The following is a 14,686-nucleotide window of genomic DNA, read 5'->3' as shown; positions in this document are numbered from 1 at the left end:
ATGCAAAGCTTCATTGTTCTTTCATGACTTTGAAGCAAGGGAAGGAGCACAGTGACAGTGACTGAGAGCATGCTTTTAAAAAAATAATAAAATGACAATGCAAACTTGTCTGACAACCGGGCATCTCAACATTTGTTAATATGTTCTTAATTTATAGCTGAATGCATTCCTATCAGAGTTATTAGGGGATTAGACCAATGTAATTACCAGTAGATGGCGCTGTTTCCATTTCAATGATCTTGTTATTAGACGCTGTATGTGCTATTTTTAGATGGTGCATCACTGCAAAGTGTATGCAGCTGTCAAAACACTCACTTTGGAATTTTATGTTATGCAATAACAAAAAAAATAATAGCCCCTTAACAACAGACACTAGTGTCCCAAAACCCTATTATCAGTACTAGTGCTCTGATTTCTAATTAGAGTGACTGATAATAATAATAATAGTAATAATAATAATAATAATAATAAAAGAGTAAAAGTTACACAGATTATTTGCACACTAGCTGTAAAGCTCAAATTATAACACCAGTTAAAAGATCTTTTTTCCACAAAGGAAGTTGATTTATGAAGTTAGCGGTGCACCTGCTGAGGACACTCAGCGACCGGAGCTGCCCTCGTTTCTCCGTCAACTGCGATTATCAGAGGACAGCGGAGCAGACAGACTGCTCAGTCTGCCACAACCCTGGCTGGGATTTTTATGCCCTGTTTCGACGAAGTAGCTAAGGCTTTTTATAGCTTCATCCCGTTGCATCCTCATCCCCCTGCAGACAGCTATCTTCACATTCTGCACATCAAACCCTCAACCGTGCGCCCGAGGTAGTGAAAGAGTTCATTTCAGCCTTTTTAAGTGACAAAAAATACACGTATAAAACTAGTGTGTTTCATACAAGTGTTGCTGTGAAATATTTAAGAGTATGTGAGAGCTTTCATAAGATAGCTTAGAGGGTACAAACAAAGTATTAACTAATATATAGGTTTTAGCAGCCAGCTGTGTAAGAACAATACGCTGTATGTTAACGGCAAGTTTGCTGTACAGTATGCTAGACAGCGAGTTCAGCGCATTAATATTTGAACGGTTAACCGTTGTTCTGCAGTCACAGGTGGTCGTCCTCTAATCGCTTGTGAGTCCGCCAGTAAAAGTGGACCGGAACTGTGAGTATTAGAGCAATTCGTGACATTCTTCACACAACCACAATACTGGAAATGTTTTTTTTTTTCTGAATTACTAAGTGACCTCATCATTGCTGGTTTCGCAGACTGTTATTAGTTCCAAGATGTGGGGTATTGTAGTGCAGGCTGGCGCCTATAAATAGACTCGCTTGCGAATGTATGATCTCATCGAAGTCGGTTGAAGCGTTAAAGTCATTATTAAAGAACTCGTCAGCCAACCAGATAGCATCACTCCTTGTCACAAAGTAGACTACTCATTACTTAGACGGGCTAATACGTATAGCTTTTCAATAAGGAGACACACTCACGGGGTTAAGAGCAGAAACTAGGAGTGTAATTAGAACTTTAAGTAGTCTGTTTGTGAAAAGAAAAATCTCAACACAGAACTTCGGTTAATTAATTCTCAGAGCTGCTTTGCATTAGAGGTGAAAGAAGCATTCAGAGCAGGGAGCAAGCAAACGACACTAATAAATACTCCACTGCAAGTGAAAGACGTAAAAAAAAAGTACACAGGCCTACCCAGAATATGCTCACAAGGCAGAATGATTCATTACACTGTTATAATATTATCAGAACAGTATTATTGGTTCTTCAACATGTGAACAGTGTTTTAATAATATAATTGGCAAGATAGATTCATAGGTAGAACTCAGATAGCCAAGTAAAGTATCTTATGGTGTATCTGAGCACTTCAATTTTTGTGTTTTACATATGAAAATCTTGTGTGTTCTCAGTTTTAGCATTAGTTATACTGGTTCAGTTGCTCATTAATGTGAAAATCTAATCAGCCAATCACATGGCAGCATCTCATTCCATTTAGGCATGTAGACATGGTTAAGATGACCTACTGAAGTCTTTTAAGTACCAAGTTTGTTGGTGCCAGACAGGCTGGTCTGAGTATCTCAGAAATTCCTGACCTACTGAAATTTTCCCGCATAACAACCTCTACAGGGAATCTCTGAAAAAGAGAAATTATCCAGTGAGCAGCAGTTCCCTAAGTGACAAGTCTGGCCAGACCGCTCAACCGTAACCCAAATAACCACTCGTTACAAAGTGTGGAGAAAAGCATCTCTGGATACACACATTGAATCTCAAAACAGAACAACAGAAAATTGGAAGAAAAAAGTTGCCTGGTCTGAGTCTTGATTTCTGCTGGATGGTACGATTAGAATTTGGGGTAAACAACATAAAAGCATGGATCCATCTTGATTTAAATCAACAATTCAGACTGTTGCTGTTGGTGTAATGGTGTGGGGAGTATTTTGTCGGCACCTTGTGAACCTCTTAGGATGACCTGAATATCGTTTAAACACCACAGCCGACCTCAGTGTTGTTGCTGACCATGTTAATCCCTTTATTAACTACAGTGTACCCATCTTCTGATGGCTCCTTACAGGAGGTTAATGTATCGTGTCCAAAATTTCAGATCATCCCATATTTGAACATAACAAAGAATTCACTGTAGTCAAAAAGTCTCCACAGTCACCAGATCTCAATCCAACAGAGCACCTTTGGGATGTGGTTGAAAGTGAGAGTCACATCATTGGATGTGCAGCTGATAAATCTGCAGCAACCATGTTATGCAGTCATGTGGACCAAAATCGCACCTTGTTGAATCTATGCGACGCAGAATTAAGGCAGTTCAGAAGGCATAAAGGGAATCTAACCTGGAACTAGTAAGTGTGTAGTAGTGAAAGATTGCAGAGATAAACATTTCTCAGCTTGCTGCACTTCATATGCGATAAATGCAGATATGAATCTACAGCTTATTTTTTGCATATTGTCTTTACAGATAATGAAGAACCAAAACCACAAGACAGGCAGATAACATGGCAACATCCATGACTGCTCAAAAGTAAGACGCTTATTTTTTTTAATAGCTGCCAGTAACTAAATGAAAGTTAACTGACAGTGCTATGTATGAAGTTTGTTTGGTTCTCAGTTTTGCTGGACACCCTGTCACTCCAACAAAAACTTTGAGCAGATGGCTTTGGTAAGCAGTGCTCTTTCCCCAGGTGTCATGTGTTGACAGCAGCGTTTCAGTCTTCTCAGAGCGAGGTAAAAGGGAAAACACAAGAAGCACAGAGCCTCCAGTGTACACATGACATTTTCACTTAGACAAGAAAAACTTGGCTCAAAGTTGACATAAAAGCCTTTCACAGCCAGTCAAAATGACCCTTCAGCTGTCTTTCCATCTCAGAATATTTATGATATTTTTACATTAGACTTGTTCTTGGCAGGTTAATGCTCACAGATGTCTACACTGCTCAGATGGCTTGAGGGGGCAGGTACCATCTGAGCTGTGTCAGGGAGAGAAAGTCATTTTAACAGCACCTTACACTTAGCCTAACACATAATTTCATAGTACCAGTGAATGTGTTAATGAGACAAAATGTTTTTGATAGAACACATTTTGGCAGGCATCTGTGAATTATTCACTGGACTTGATAAGTTACCATGTTCAGCTATTCTCTTGGCAAGAACTATTCACAGAAGCAGCGTGTTGCGCGAGTTCCCCGCTGTGCGATGCATGTTAACTATAGCAGAATATTATCATTGTCCTATAGCTGACGTCTGCCAGATTTGTATCAGTAAAAATATTCTGTTGATGCCGCAGAGTAATCTGTCAGCTGCTACCAGTGATGACATAAGAAGTGGGAGTGAGCTTGTCAAAGTGGAGCGAATACAATGCCTTTTCCTTTTTTTTCTTCTGTCTTTTTTTTCCCCACAACTGAAGTGATGAAAGTGATGAATTACGCTTTGTCACTGTGGATTTATTTCCTGTGTTTGTGTGCCATCCTCGACTGACCGTGACAGCGTGAAGGCAGCCTTCATGTCACGCAGCATAAATTGCAGTTCTAATAGAGAAAAAGAATGCGGTGGTGTTTTGTGCTGGATGACATGACAGAATGATAGAGCTAATCTTCTGCCTCAATTGGGCACAAAGACATTAAAGGAAAAACACAATTGGGCACCTTTGTGCATGTGCTGTCGTGCCAGTCTAGCAATACATTAAAATATCTAGAGCATAGCAACAGTTGGAAGAAATTCATTAGCCATTTGGTCTGTGAAACAGCTATTTATTTATGACGTCTACGCTGGAGGCACCTGATTATCTCGCCAGCAAAACTCAGGTCAAAGTTTTTGAGTTTACATTCATGCATTTAAATAAATTCCAGGTGTAAGTTTTTTGCACCCCTGTCAATGAAATGATTTCCTCCAAAACAAACGTTCTTGTCCACATATGTCAGAATACATTAATGGCCCACAATGGCCTCCAAATGAGGTGCTGCCAATTTAATATTAAAGTGGGAGCATTTTGTGTTGATTTGTTTAGTACACATTAAAAGCCCTTAACACCTTCATTATATTAGCCTCGCAGTCATTGTTATCATCATTCATATTCTGTGACCAGATTATGGTCATTACAGGTTTGTTTGTTTAATCAGGATCCTCATTAGCATCAGCGTCGGCCTAGGCTATTCTTCCCAGGGTCCTTAGACACTTAATCCAACATCCACAATACATAAACACAAAACAAGGAGGGTCTTCCTGTACAGATAGCATTGAGTTTCATAGAGCAAGAAATGACTACCTCAGAAGTAGGATGTGTATGCTGCACCAATGTGTCCTCTGTAGCTCTACAGCATATGGATGTTAATCAGTGCCAGGATCTTTTGTTTCATGAGAGCTATTTTATTGATTGGAAATTTTAAAGGCTGCTGAGCTACATTATTCAACATTTGTAAGAGTATAAATTAGAGATGGACCGATCCGATATTACTTATCGGTATTGGTCCGATACTGACCTAAATTACTGGATCGGATATCAGAGAGAAATAAAAAATGTAATCCGATCCATTAAATGTCACGAAAGCACCTCACAAAACTTACAACACGCCGTAACTCGCCTCATAACCATAGCACGTCGGAGCAGTGTGCTCACGTGATAGAGTGGCTGTGGCTTGCAAGACCTGTGGTGGTCTGGTTGAGCATCTGGAGCTTCGCTACCAATGTGGCATTTCATCTCCGACAAAGTTATCCCAGAGAGAAGTAAAGCAAGTGTGTAAGTTCATCTCTGAATGTTTGTAAAGCGTTCCAGCTTAACAACCGATATATGGAGCGACTGCCTCTCTCCCTCCCTCTCCTGTTGCTACTTCAATCGTGAAATGATCAGCTGATCGGCTTTTCTGTCGCGAGTCCGTCCCTCTTGTTTTTTTTTGGCCCACTTTGCACCAGAAAGAAGAAACCAGACACAAAGACATACTTTTCTTTCTTATTCTCATTTAAAATGTCTAGCTTTTATTAAATAATTATCTGAATGTTACCCCCAAAGTTTTAATTTTATGTAAAATGAATAGAAGTCCATTACTGTATATAGTAACTATTCTAGTCTAATATATACCCTTGTAAGCTATAGCACTTTTTGCTTTGGGAAGGCTGTGCAGTCTGCAATTCTGTTAAAGAAAGATGTTGAATCTATTTAATATTTCTTGAAAAAAATGATTTCTGTGCATTTGTTTTTTCACACTGCATCAAATTAAGGTTGATTACATCGATTAAGCATCATGAGGTGGAGCGTGAGGGGTTGTTCCCTGTTTTTCTTTGTTGTTGTTGCTGGGAGTTGAAACCCTATTAGTTAGGTTGCTTAATATTTACACTAAGTACTCTTTAAAATACCAGAATAGGGAGGATGGTGTAGGTTTAAGTTTATTAGATTGATCAGTATTGGTGAACTATGAAAAAATTTTTTGCATACAGGTATAACAAAATAGCTTTAGTGTTGTTATTATTTTTTTTATACTTGAGTATGAACTTGGGCAAAATGCAGCAAGATATTTAAAAACACAGTTTTATCGATTAAAAAACACTATATCGGATTCATATCGGTATCGGCAGATATCCAAATTTATGATATCGGTATCGGACATAAAAAAGTGGTATCATGCCATCTCTAGTATAAATATTTATAAACAGTATGTTGACATATTTGTGTAACCTAAGCACTGTTAAATATTTAATTCCTAAGCCAGGTTAAAGAAAAAATGGCTAGTACCAAGTTGGACCTCTTTTTGCCTTTTGAACTACCTCAATTCTTTGTGTCATAGATTCTTCGTGGTGCTGGAAACATTCCTCTGAGATTTTGGTCCATGTTGACATGATAACATCAGACAGCTTCTGCATATTTGTCAGCTGCACATACATGATGCATATCTTGTGTTCCGGTAACATCCCAATGGTGCTTTGTTGGTTTGAGCTCTGGCGACTGTGGAGGCCAGTACAGCAAACACATTGTCATGTTCAGGAAACCAGTTTGAGATGATTTGAGCTTTGTGATATGGTGCATTATCCTGCTGTAAGCAGCTGTCAGAAGATGAGCACACTGTGGTCATAAAGGGATGGACACGGTCAGCAACAGCACTCAGTTAAGATGTCATGTTTAAACAATGCTACAGCAATGTGCTGTGCATTCAGAGATGCTTTTCTGCATACCTTTGGTTGTAACGAGTGGTTATTTGAGTTACTGTTCACATCCTATTCTGTCCATTCTCTTCTGACGTTTGGCATCAACAAGCCATTTTTTGAAATACTCATCTTCCCTTAAATCACATATCTGAATGGCTAAATGCACGTGACAGGCTGATTAGAGGTTTGCATTCATGAGCATTAGAATAGGCATACCTAATAAAGTGTCCAGTAAGTTTAGTGATATATATATATATATATATGTTTTTCTTTTATGATAGGCAGGATCTGTAGTCTAATTGTCATGAGCTAATGTTGAATGTATAAAAGCTAGATCAAAAACAGGCACTGTTGTAGGTCTGTGTGAGGCTGTCACGTGTAGAAAATCTGTAAAACATGCCTCACAAGTTTGTCATGATTTACATATTTCAGAAGTCGGGGGACATTTATGTAATTCTGCTGGATCCAAAAAGCCTTAAAAACAGCATTAGTAATTTTTACCCAGCCGCCAGTGGCAGTCAGCATAATGTCTTCTTTAGCAGCATTTCACACTTGGAAATAAGCTCTCATTTCATCCATCATTCCACTCATAATGACAGATGAACCATAATTATGTAATTTCACCAATGACTGCAGTTACAGAAACACTTAAGCAATTCCTAAAAACACACCAAGTCACATGTGTTTCTTAACCATACACCTCTCATGATATGTTTCTCAGCTTCATGATGGCCATGCCTGTTGACACCCTTAAACTATTTTTGTGTGGTCCAGGATCTATTATTGGCTTTGGCTGTAAGTGCTTTCTGTTCCATAACAAGATGAATCCCCAACATGGCATTAGGTTACCAGGCAACAGTGTACACTCGACTGCTCGCTTATAATTTTCTTTGTATAGTTAGGATGTTTAATAGTAAGTGACTACATGACAGTGTGCCAAATTTAACCACTGGTAGCAGAACCCGTAGAGCCTGATGTATGTCAGGAGGCATAGAGGCGAGCGGGCTATATTTGGCTGCTATGTTCCCTTCAAAGAGACGAGTTCTAGGCCTGGACTTGACATTTCTCTTAGACTGGAAAAAATGGGTTTGGGTCAGTGAGTTTTCGTGGGAGGAGGGGTGTTGTTGATGCCCAGAGGAAGGTGCCGCTCTCTGTTCTGCAGCGGCTCATTGTTAAAATCAGCAGTCTTTATTAAACAAAAGGTTGTGAGGGCTTGCCAGAGGATTCATATTACTTGAATGTACATAAGCTACATATAAGAACAAGAGCATTAAGGTCAATAGCTTATTAACTTCTTTGTTACATTTTCACTTCAAACAGGATTATTTGTCTTGGTTATTGAAAAGATTAGGACAAATTGTATCATGAATGGAAGGTGTCAGTGTACAAGGCATATCCTCCAGCTGCTCAGGAGTTGTGAGCCTCATTATATTAGGAACAATGCTCGCAATGTTAGAAGACAGTCAGAAAAGATCTGCCAAGGAATCACAATGAGCAGCTGTGGCCGCACCTTATGAGATTGTTTTCATAGCCTACTTGAAGCCTGTAAAGAGTCTGATCATCTGAGTATTGAACAAACCTAACAGACCCCCCCCTCCGACAACCTAAGTGATGTGACATTATAGTTTTTATTGTCCGAAAGTTCTGTTTTTCATTAGCCTCTTCTCTTTGTGCCGTATGTGTTTTGAGGTTAAACAGAATAATGTGGAGGACAGCCCTGGGCTTTATCTTAGTGTGCTGTCATGAAAATGAAATGGAGAGTCTTGTTCACACCTTTATCTATTTCGCTGCTTTTGGCTGCTGTTCCAGTGTGTGCCTGAGAAGACCGGACGCCGTGCAGACAAACTGAACGTAGCCTACAAAATCCATTTCATCTCCAAAGTGCGTTTTTCCTCACTTGCACTCTTAGGGTCTTGTTCCTATTATTTATTTATTTTGCTGTTTCAGGTCATTAACAACAACTCCGGTCAATGCATGACATTCTCAGGAAAGATTTAATTCACTTTCAAGTAAAAGCTTAATCTGCATACACTGAATTATAAATATAACTCTTGTTCAGTCAAAACAAACATACAGATTCTCTTATATGTGTGGAAATGTGCCGATCTAGGGCCAGGACTGAATAAGGAGTGAAGTATGTGTGAGGACTATTTTTCTCTCTTTATAGTAAGAGAGCTCTAACCCAGAGGGAGAGTATAGCTCCTGTTGTAGCAGAGATACAGAGCTTTGGTGGGTTTAGCCTGCTGTTCTCAGTGTTGTTCATCCAGCCCCACTGTAGACCCCTAGGCTCTCTGGGGGATTCTACTTCCATTTATTTTCACTTCTTGTCTAAAAGGAGTTGGAGAGATGAATCATTCATGTCTCTGAGAGGCCTCTTGTGTGGATGAAAAATTGGGAAATTTAAGGCTCCTGCCTCGAGTATTTAAGATAGATTAATATGCAGCGCTTTCTGTCAGTGTCCTGCTTTTTTCTCCTTACAGACATTTTAATTCTTTGGTTGAAGTCCGTTAAGTAGGACTTTTGCCGGAGTGGTCTGGTTTTGTTGCTCTTCACTTGTCTGCGTCTCAGTACAGCCAGTGACAGGTGCTATAGACAGTGTCCCTGCCCTAACACGATACGAGACTTTGAGAACTTTGAGGTTAAATCAGTAAATGTGATGAATGAGATGTGTGCTCGGCCTCACGGACAGATTGTCACTAATCTGTCACGGGGTGAGGATGTTTACCTTGATGGCAAAACCAAGAGTTCACAAGCCTTGTAGTTGTCAATTCTTGCCATCCCATCAACTTATGCAGGCGAAAATGGCCTACCATAACTCATATTTAAACATCTCTTTGTTGTTGCCTTTCCTTTGCGGGTACCCACCCTGCTAGTGACAGGTCTACAAGAACAACCCCCTCCCCACTTGCCATGAAATGTGCTGAACAAATGGAGCCAGGAATTACACAGAGATTGGACACACTGGCTGTATATCTAAGAGCCCGCATAAAGGTCTTGGTAGTCAGATAGGTGTGAAAGGGTTAAGAGCCCATCTGTTTCCAAAACAGAAAATTCTTACCCCCTTTGAGTTACCAACCTTAGAGCATACTCTAAATGATCCCTTTTAGTATCAAGTAGTATTATCTCAGAAGACTTGCACTTAATAGGGAGGCTTAAAGGCAACAGAAAAAGGGAGTTTTATTCACGCCCTCTAGATGCATTTAAAAGGACAGAAAAACATCAATGAATAGCATACTGCACTAAAACGCGGAGCAGAAAAAAGAAAAATGATGCTATGAATGCTTGGAGTGTTTTTTCTTTCTACCGGGTCTGTTTTGCTCTTTTGATAGTAGGAATCTCAACACTTTGTAGTTCAAAAGAAAACATCAATGTTCACTTCATTATATATTTTATTATTATTATTATTTTTTTTTACACACACAGCTTCAAAGAGGTCGCATAGCTGTAACAGCTTTTGTTTTGTGCTGGGATTTTTTTCATTAATTTTTTTTTACATATTTTATGAAAGAGGCAGCCAAAGCTTGTTAGGCTCTGTGTTATTGAAGCGGCTGGGTTGAAAAGTCATTTTGGTCATTGGATCTAGGATGAAAGGAAAAGGTCGGGAGTGATGCGGTCACTCCCAGCAGGATGGCAACACTATGGAGAAGTGTGGATGAGTGTATGGAAGTATGCAGGGCAGATGAGTGTTTGCTTGCACTGGATCTTGACTTGTATATATGTAGAGGACCTCTGTGGTGACTCTGCCTGTTTTCTCGGTTGTGTGTCGGCGTATTTGTCTTTGTCGTCCTTGAAAATTGCTTTGGAAAGTTCACAGCTATATACCTGGCATCTCTCACTGTTCTTGGTTTCTAGATTTCTTGTCTCTGTTCTCAATCAACCTGCAGGGTGCACTGTTGCTGAAGGATCCACCAGGAGGTTTTTACCCCACTTGGACAATGTCCCATAATTACAAGCCTTAGTTACGGCTTGATTTTCCAGTCAGAACCAAGCTGATGAGCCCGAAAGAACAATGAAATATGAAGAACTGATTTAGAGAGAAAAGAATAAGGAATTTGTAATATCATCTTTATTACAAACCATGTAATTACACAGACTACAACACGTGTGCTACATGAAGATTAAAAAAAATGTAAAAAGTAGAGAGAGGTGATTTAAAACAGAATGAGAGTAAATGCTCATATTACACAACACACACAGGCACATGCACACCAATGTAGCACAAACAAGTGAGATGACCCCTGAACTATTTCTTTGCCTCCCAGGGGAGAGAGGAAATAGAAACCCGCGTGACTCGTTTGGACATTCTCATAGGAAGCGCAAGGTAGAATACTGTTCTTACAGTGTACTTATGAACATGAGTCTTTATCTTTAGCTGCATGAAATGAGCGAATACATAAATACATGGATGCAAATATAGCACTTTGCCATGGTGAAATAAATGTATATGAATATGATGTTGTAATAGAGGAAGAAGCTACTTTCGGCTGCGCCCTTATTCACAACGGGTCGCCACAACGGGTAGCTCCGCATGTTTGATTTAGCAGAGCGTTTTCAAATGCCGGACGCCCTTCCTGGAGCAACCCCAAAGGGATTTGTGTCTTCCCCTGGGATCAAACAAGAGATCTTTGGCTTGTTATGCAAATGTGTAAACTGCTATGTACAACATGATGTGTTATACACAAACACAGAAATGCAGGGTCACCTGAGCAAAAGCATTTAAAAATACATGCGGAGCCCCTCTAGCTTTATGCATATAAAGCAGCCTGGACATTAACATTGCAACAGAGGTGGTTTATGCACCGTGGGGCATTTCCTGGTATGCAGAGCTCTACCTTTATAATCAGAGGAAGAGCTATTTTTCAGAGGTATTGTTGTGTCTGAGACCTTTGAGACACCACAGGAGGAGAGTACTGGAGCTGTTCTGCGGTCAAGTAAAGAAGTGATGGCGTAGGTGGAAGTGGCTTGGACAATAAGCGTCAGCCCTCCCTTCCCCATAGTAAAGTGGATTTCCTGTTGCACTTTTTTCAGGTGGACCTTTTAAAATGCATGAATGAAGTTTAGTTGGATTCTTTTAAATGTCATCGACAAATCCAGTCACGCAGAACGCTTTATTTAACAACATCCATTTTACTGTGTTATCAGGATATTCCTCGATGAGTGTGTTTCTATAATGGTCGTGTCTCAGAAGTGAGATTTGTCCCTTAAAAATAAAATAGTGAGTGAAAACTGTCTGTACTTTTTCTGTGACTGAAATAACTCGGCTGATAATTTGCCAAAGGACAAACAGGCTCGATAAAATGTGTTTTCTCAAAAGCAGTGGCGATAGCAAAAAAAAATATATTATGTTATCATATTAAGAATAATAGCTCCAAGGCAACTTGGGGGATGATGCTATGATTATCCACTCATAAATGGGCTTGACTAGCAGGATGTGGATTAGAAGGATGCCTCTGAACAGACAACCTTTGTTTTTATTAATCCCTGAGGGATTTTCTAAGGTCAGCTAAGCTTGGCTGTATTCCATCAGAGTCACATGTGTGCACTTGGGCCTTGTGTTTGTGTGATACAGATGCCACATTTGACTTCTGCAGGCTTTTCAGTGATGTAGGTCTGAAAGCCTCTGATGCAATGATTCTACCCAGTATGGTTCCAGGCAAAAAAGTGCCCTTTTATATTTATTAGTTAACGGTGCATTAAAATGCCAGCTGACATTAAAATGCCAGCTGACATTAAGAGTTGTCTTTCAGAAGGTCTAATCAATGCTAAGCCTGTTGATGTAACAATATTCTTAAAGGATCAATGGTTTGTGTTAATATGAGGGATGGTGCTTGGCAAAAGAAACAAAGGAGAACATAAAGCGGGCTTGTCAGGAGTACATGTAGGATGGAAGCTGTACAACAACAACATAGTCAATTTGATACAAACAGTGGATCAATGGTTTCCAGCAGAGATGAGCACATTGATCAGTAAAAGTACTGAGAGCAGCCCTCTTTTTCCAGTGTGCCTTTGTGGTACATGTCTATTTTTAGAAAGCCTATGGCAGCAGATGAAGGCATGGCATCAAGGACCTATTCAAAGTTTGAAAGTAAACTGACCTCAATGTCAGCTCACAATAAGCGGATGCTTTGAAATTGTGTTTTTGCCTTTTATCGTTCAGTCTGCTCTTACATCTCAGATAGAGGGTTCGCATTTCTCAGACTTTCTTCTTCTCTCTCTTTTTTTTTTTACTTCTCTCTGTTTTCTTACCCTTTCATTACACTTCCATCACAGAAGTACCTTCCAATATATCTAAACTGTGTTCTCATCAAAAAAATGTCCTTATGTCCACATAAGGAGGTAGATGAAGTGGTGGAGGTATACCTTGCAGGATTTTTTGACACTATATAAATATATATATTTTGCACATATTTTTATATTATTTATATTATATTTGAGTTAAGAGTTTTGCTTTAGCTTTGTGTTTGGTTAGGTCAAGAAAATAGTTGTGTGGTGATGGATTCCACCCTGTCTAATATATGATTGACTCAATAAACATAAATGCAGATTGCAAAAAAAATATGTTTTTCACAAACACAATGCAGAAGAAGACACGCTTACTTCAAAATCTAGTTGAAAATGCAGTTTAGTTGTCTGGATCGTACAGAGTCTTCACATGAAATGCAAAAACTGCATGTCTGTTTTTGTGTTTGGAGCAGCACTGCCAAACTTTGTCGGCAGTGTTTCAACATTAACTGCCAAACATAACCGCCTTTCAATGCTTTTCATGTTATTCGATCCAACCTGTTAAGTACAACCTATATCACCCTGAAAAGTCCAACAGGAAATTCCACAGGAAGCCAGACAAAATAACCCAATAAAAGCAAGAGCACCCAGAATCATTAGTGGGGAAACATGCTCGCATAACTCACCCAGATATACAGGCTAATTGGATTTTACCTTCAAATCAGCAGTTGTAGGGCCTTTGTGGTTTTATGAGACTGGCTACAGGGTAAAAGGAAAATGGGCTGTTTTGAAGTGACAAAACTTCAACCCTGGCTTTCAGCTGGGACACTTTCTGAGGTCTGAGTATGCTGCGCTGCTCATGTAGAGACTGGCATGAGTCTATAAATTGATCTAGGATTTCTTCCACAGTTAGCAATGGTGACTCATAAGGGGCTGACGTATGGAGGGTGGTGAAGTAATTGGTGTGGAGAGGTAATTTCCCTCATGTACCAGGGGTGCCCTTGGAGCTGCGTGGTGGCCTCTACAGAGAGACGAAGCTCAGGGGAGAGGGTGGTGCCATTTAGGTGCATGGTAACTTATGAGAAGTTGCTGTTATTATGCAACTCCTCTCTGGGGAGGAGCATCCCCCTCTGAATGGAGAAATAAGTACTCGACAATGATAACATCCGCCACAGTCCTCCCAAGGTGACATGATGAAATCTGAACCATTGCAGGCAGAAAGTCAGGGAAATGAATTTTATAGTTTATCGATTAAGATCATGGAAGAGTGCTTGGATATCCACTGTGTAATCAGATTATTTAACAGTAGATGACCCCCGCCACCACCCCCGCTGAGCTGCATGGTTGCCTTTGAAGTTCAAATAACAGAGAACAACAAAGCAGACCTGAGTCATTCCTTCCCACACGCAGGTCATCCTCTGTTAAGGAGAATAAGACATTTCCTAGCCAGATCAAATTAGAACGAGTGAGCTTCGTCCACCTCCCATGTCTGTTGCAACACTTTACTTCTGCTCCCTTCTTTCTTCACTCTGCCTCCCTGCTGGGTTTCATCATGCACAGTGTGTCACAAGGCATCAGTGCTATAGTGATTATGCCAGAGAACTTCAAGAGGTGATTTGAAGCTGCTACAGTGATTGTAGTAATGTGAGTAGACTCATTTGAAATAAACAAATCAATGGGTTAAGAGCATCAGTTTTTTTCACATAGCATGAAAGCTGCACGTTAATTGACAAAGTTAGAGTCAATCTAAAAACGGCAACAGCATAATGGTAATGTGCATATGGGTGCTATATGTTTGTATAGGGTGTTCTTTAAAACAGCTTAT

The 14,686-nt window shown here is 39.9% G+C and overlaps 1 protein-coding gene across 3 annotated transcripts in view; it reads left to right on the top strand.

Moving 5' to 3' along the window:
• The first annotated feature begins 512 nt into the window (after positions 1-512).
• hdac9b (histone deacetylase 9b) overlaps positions 513-14,686 on the top strand; it is a 38,253-nt gene continuing 24,079 nt past the window's right edge. The window contains exons 1-3 of one of the 3 annotated variants that reach the window (XM_014337607.2): positions 513-819; positions 1,098-1,155; positions 2,966-3,028. In XM_014337607.2, coding sequence (XP_014193093.1) covers position 3,028 — 1 coding nt within the window. In that variant the 5' untranslated portion in view covers positions 513-819; positions 1,098-1,155; positions 2,966-3,027. Of the gene's footprint in view, positions 1,156-2,057; positions 2,850-2,965; positions 3,029-14,686 lie in introns of those variants that run through there. The other 2 variants (XM_042223790.1, XM_042223789.1) reach the window with 2 other exon arrangements.

Source organism: Haplochromis burtoni, unplaced genomic scaffold, assembly GCF_018398535.1.
Source record: "Haplochromis burtoni strain Fernald_Lab_line unplaced genomic scaffold, NCSU_Asbu1 Contig_120, whole genome shotgun sequence".
NCBI lineage: Eukaryota > Metazoa > Chordata > Actinopteri > Cichliformes > Cichlidae > Haplochromis > Haplochromis burtoni.
Note: the sequence above shows the minus strand (reverse complement) of the source record. Positions and strands in the feature narration are given on the sequence as shown.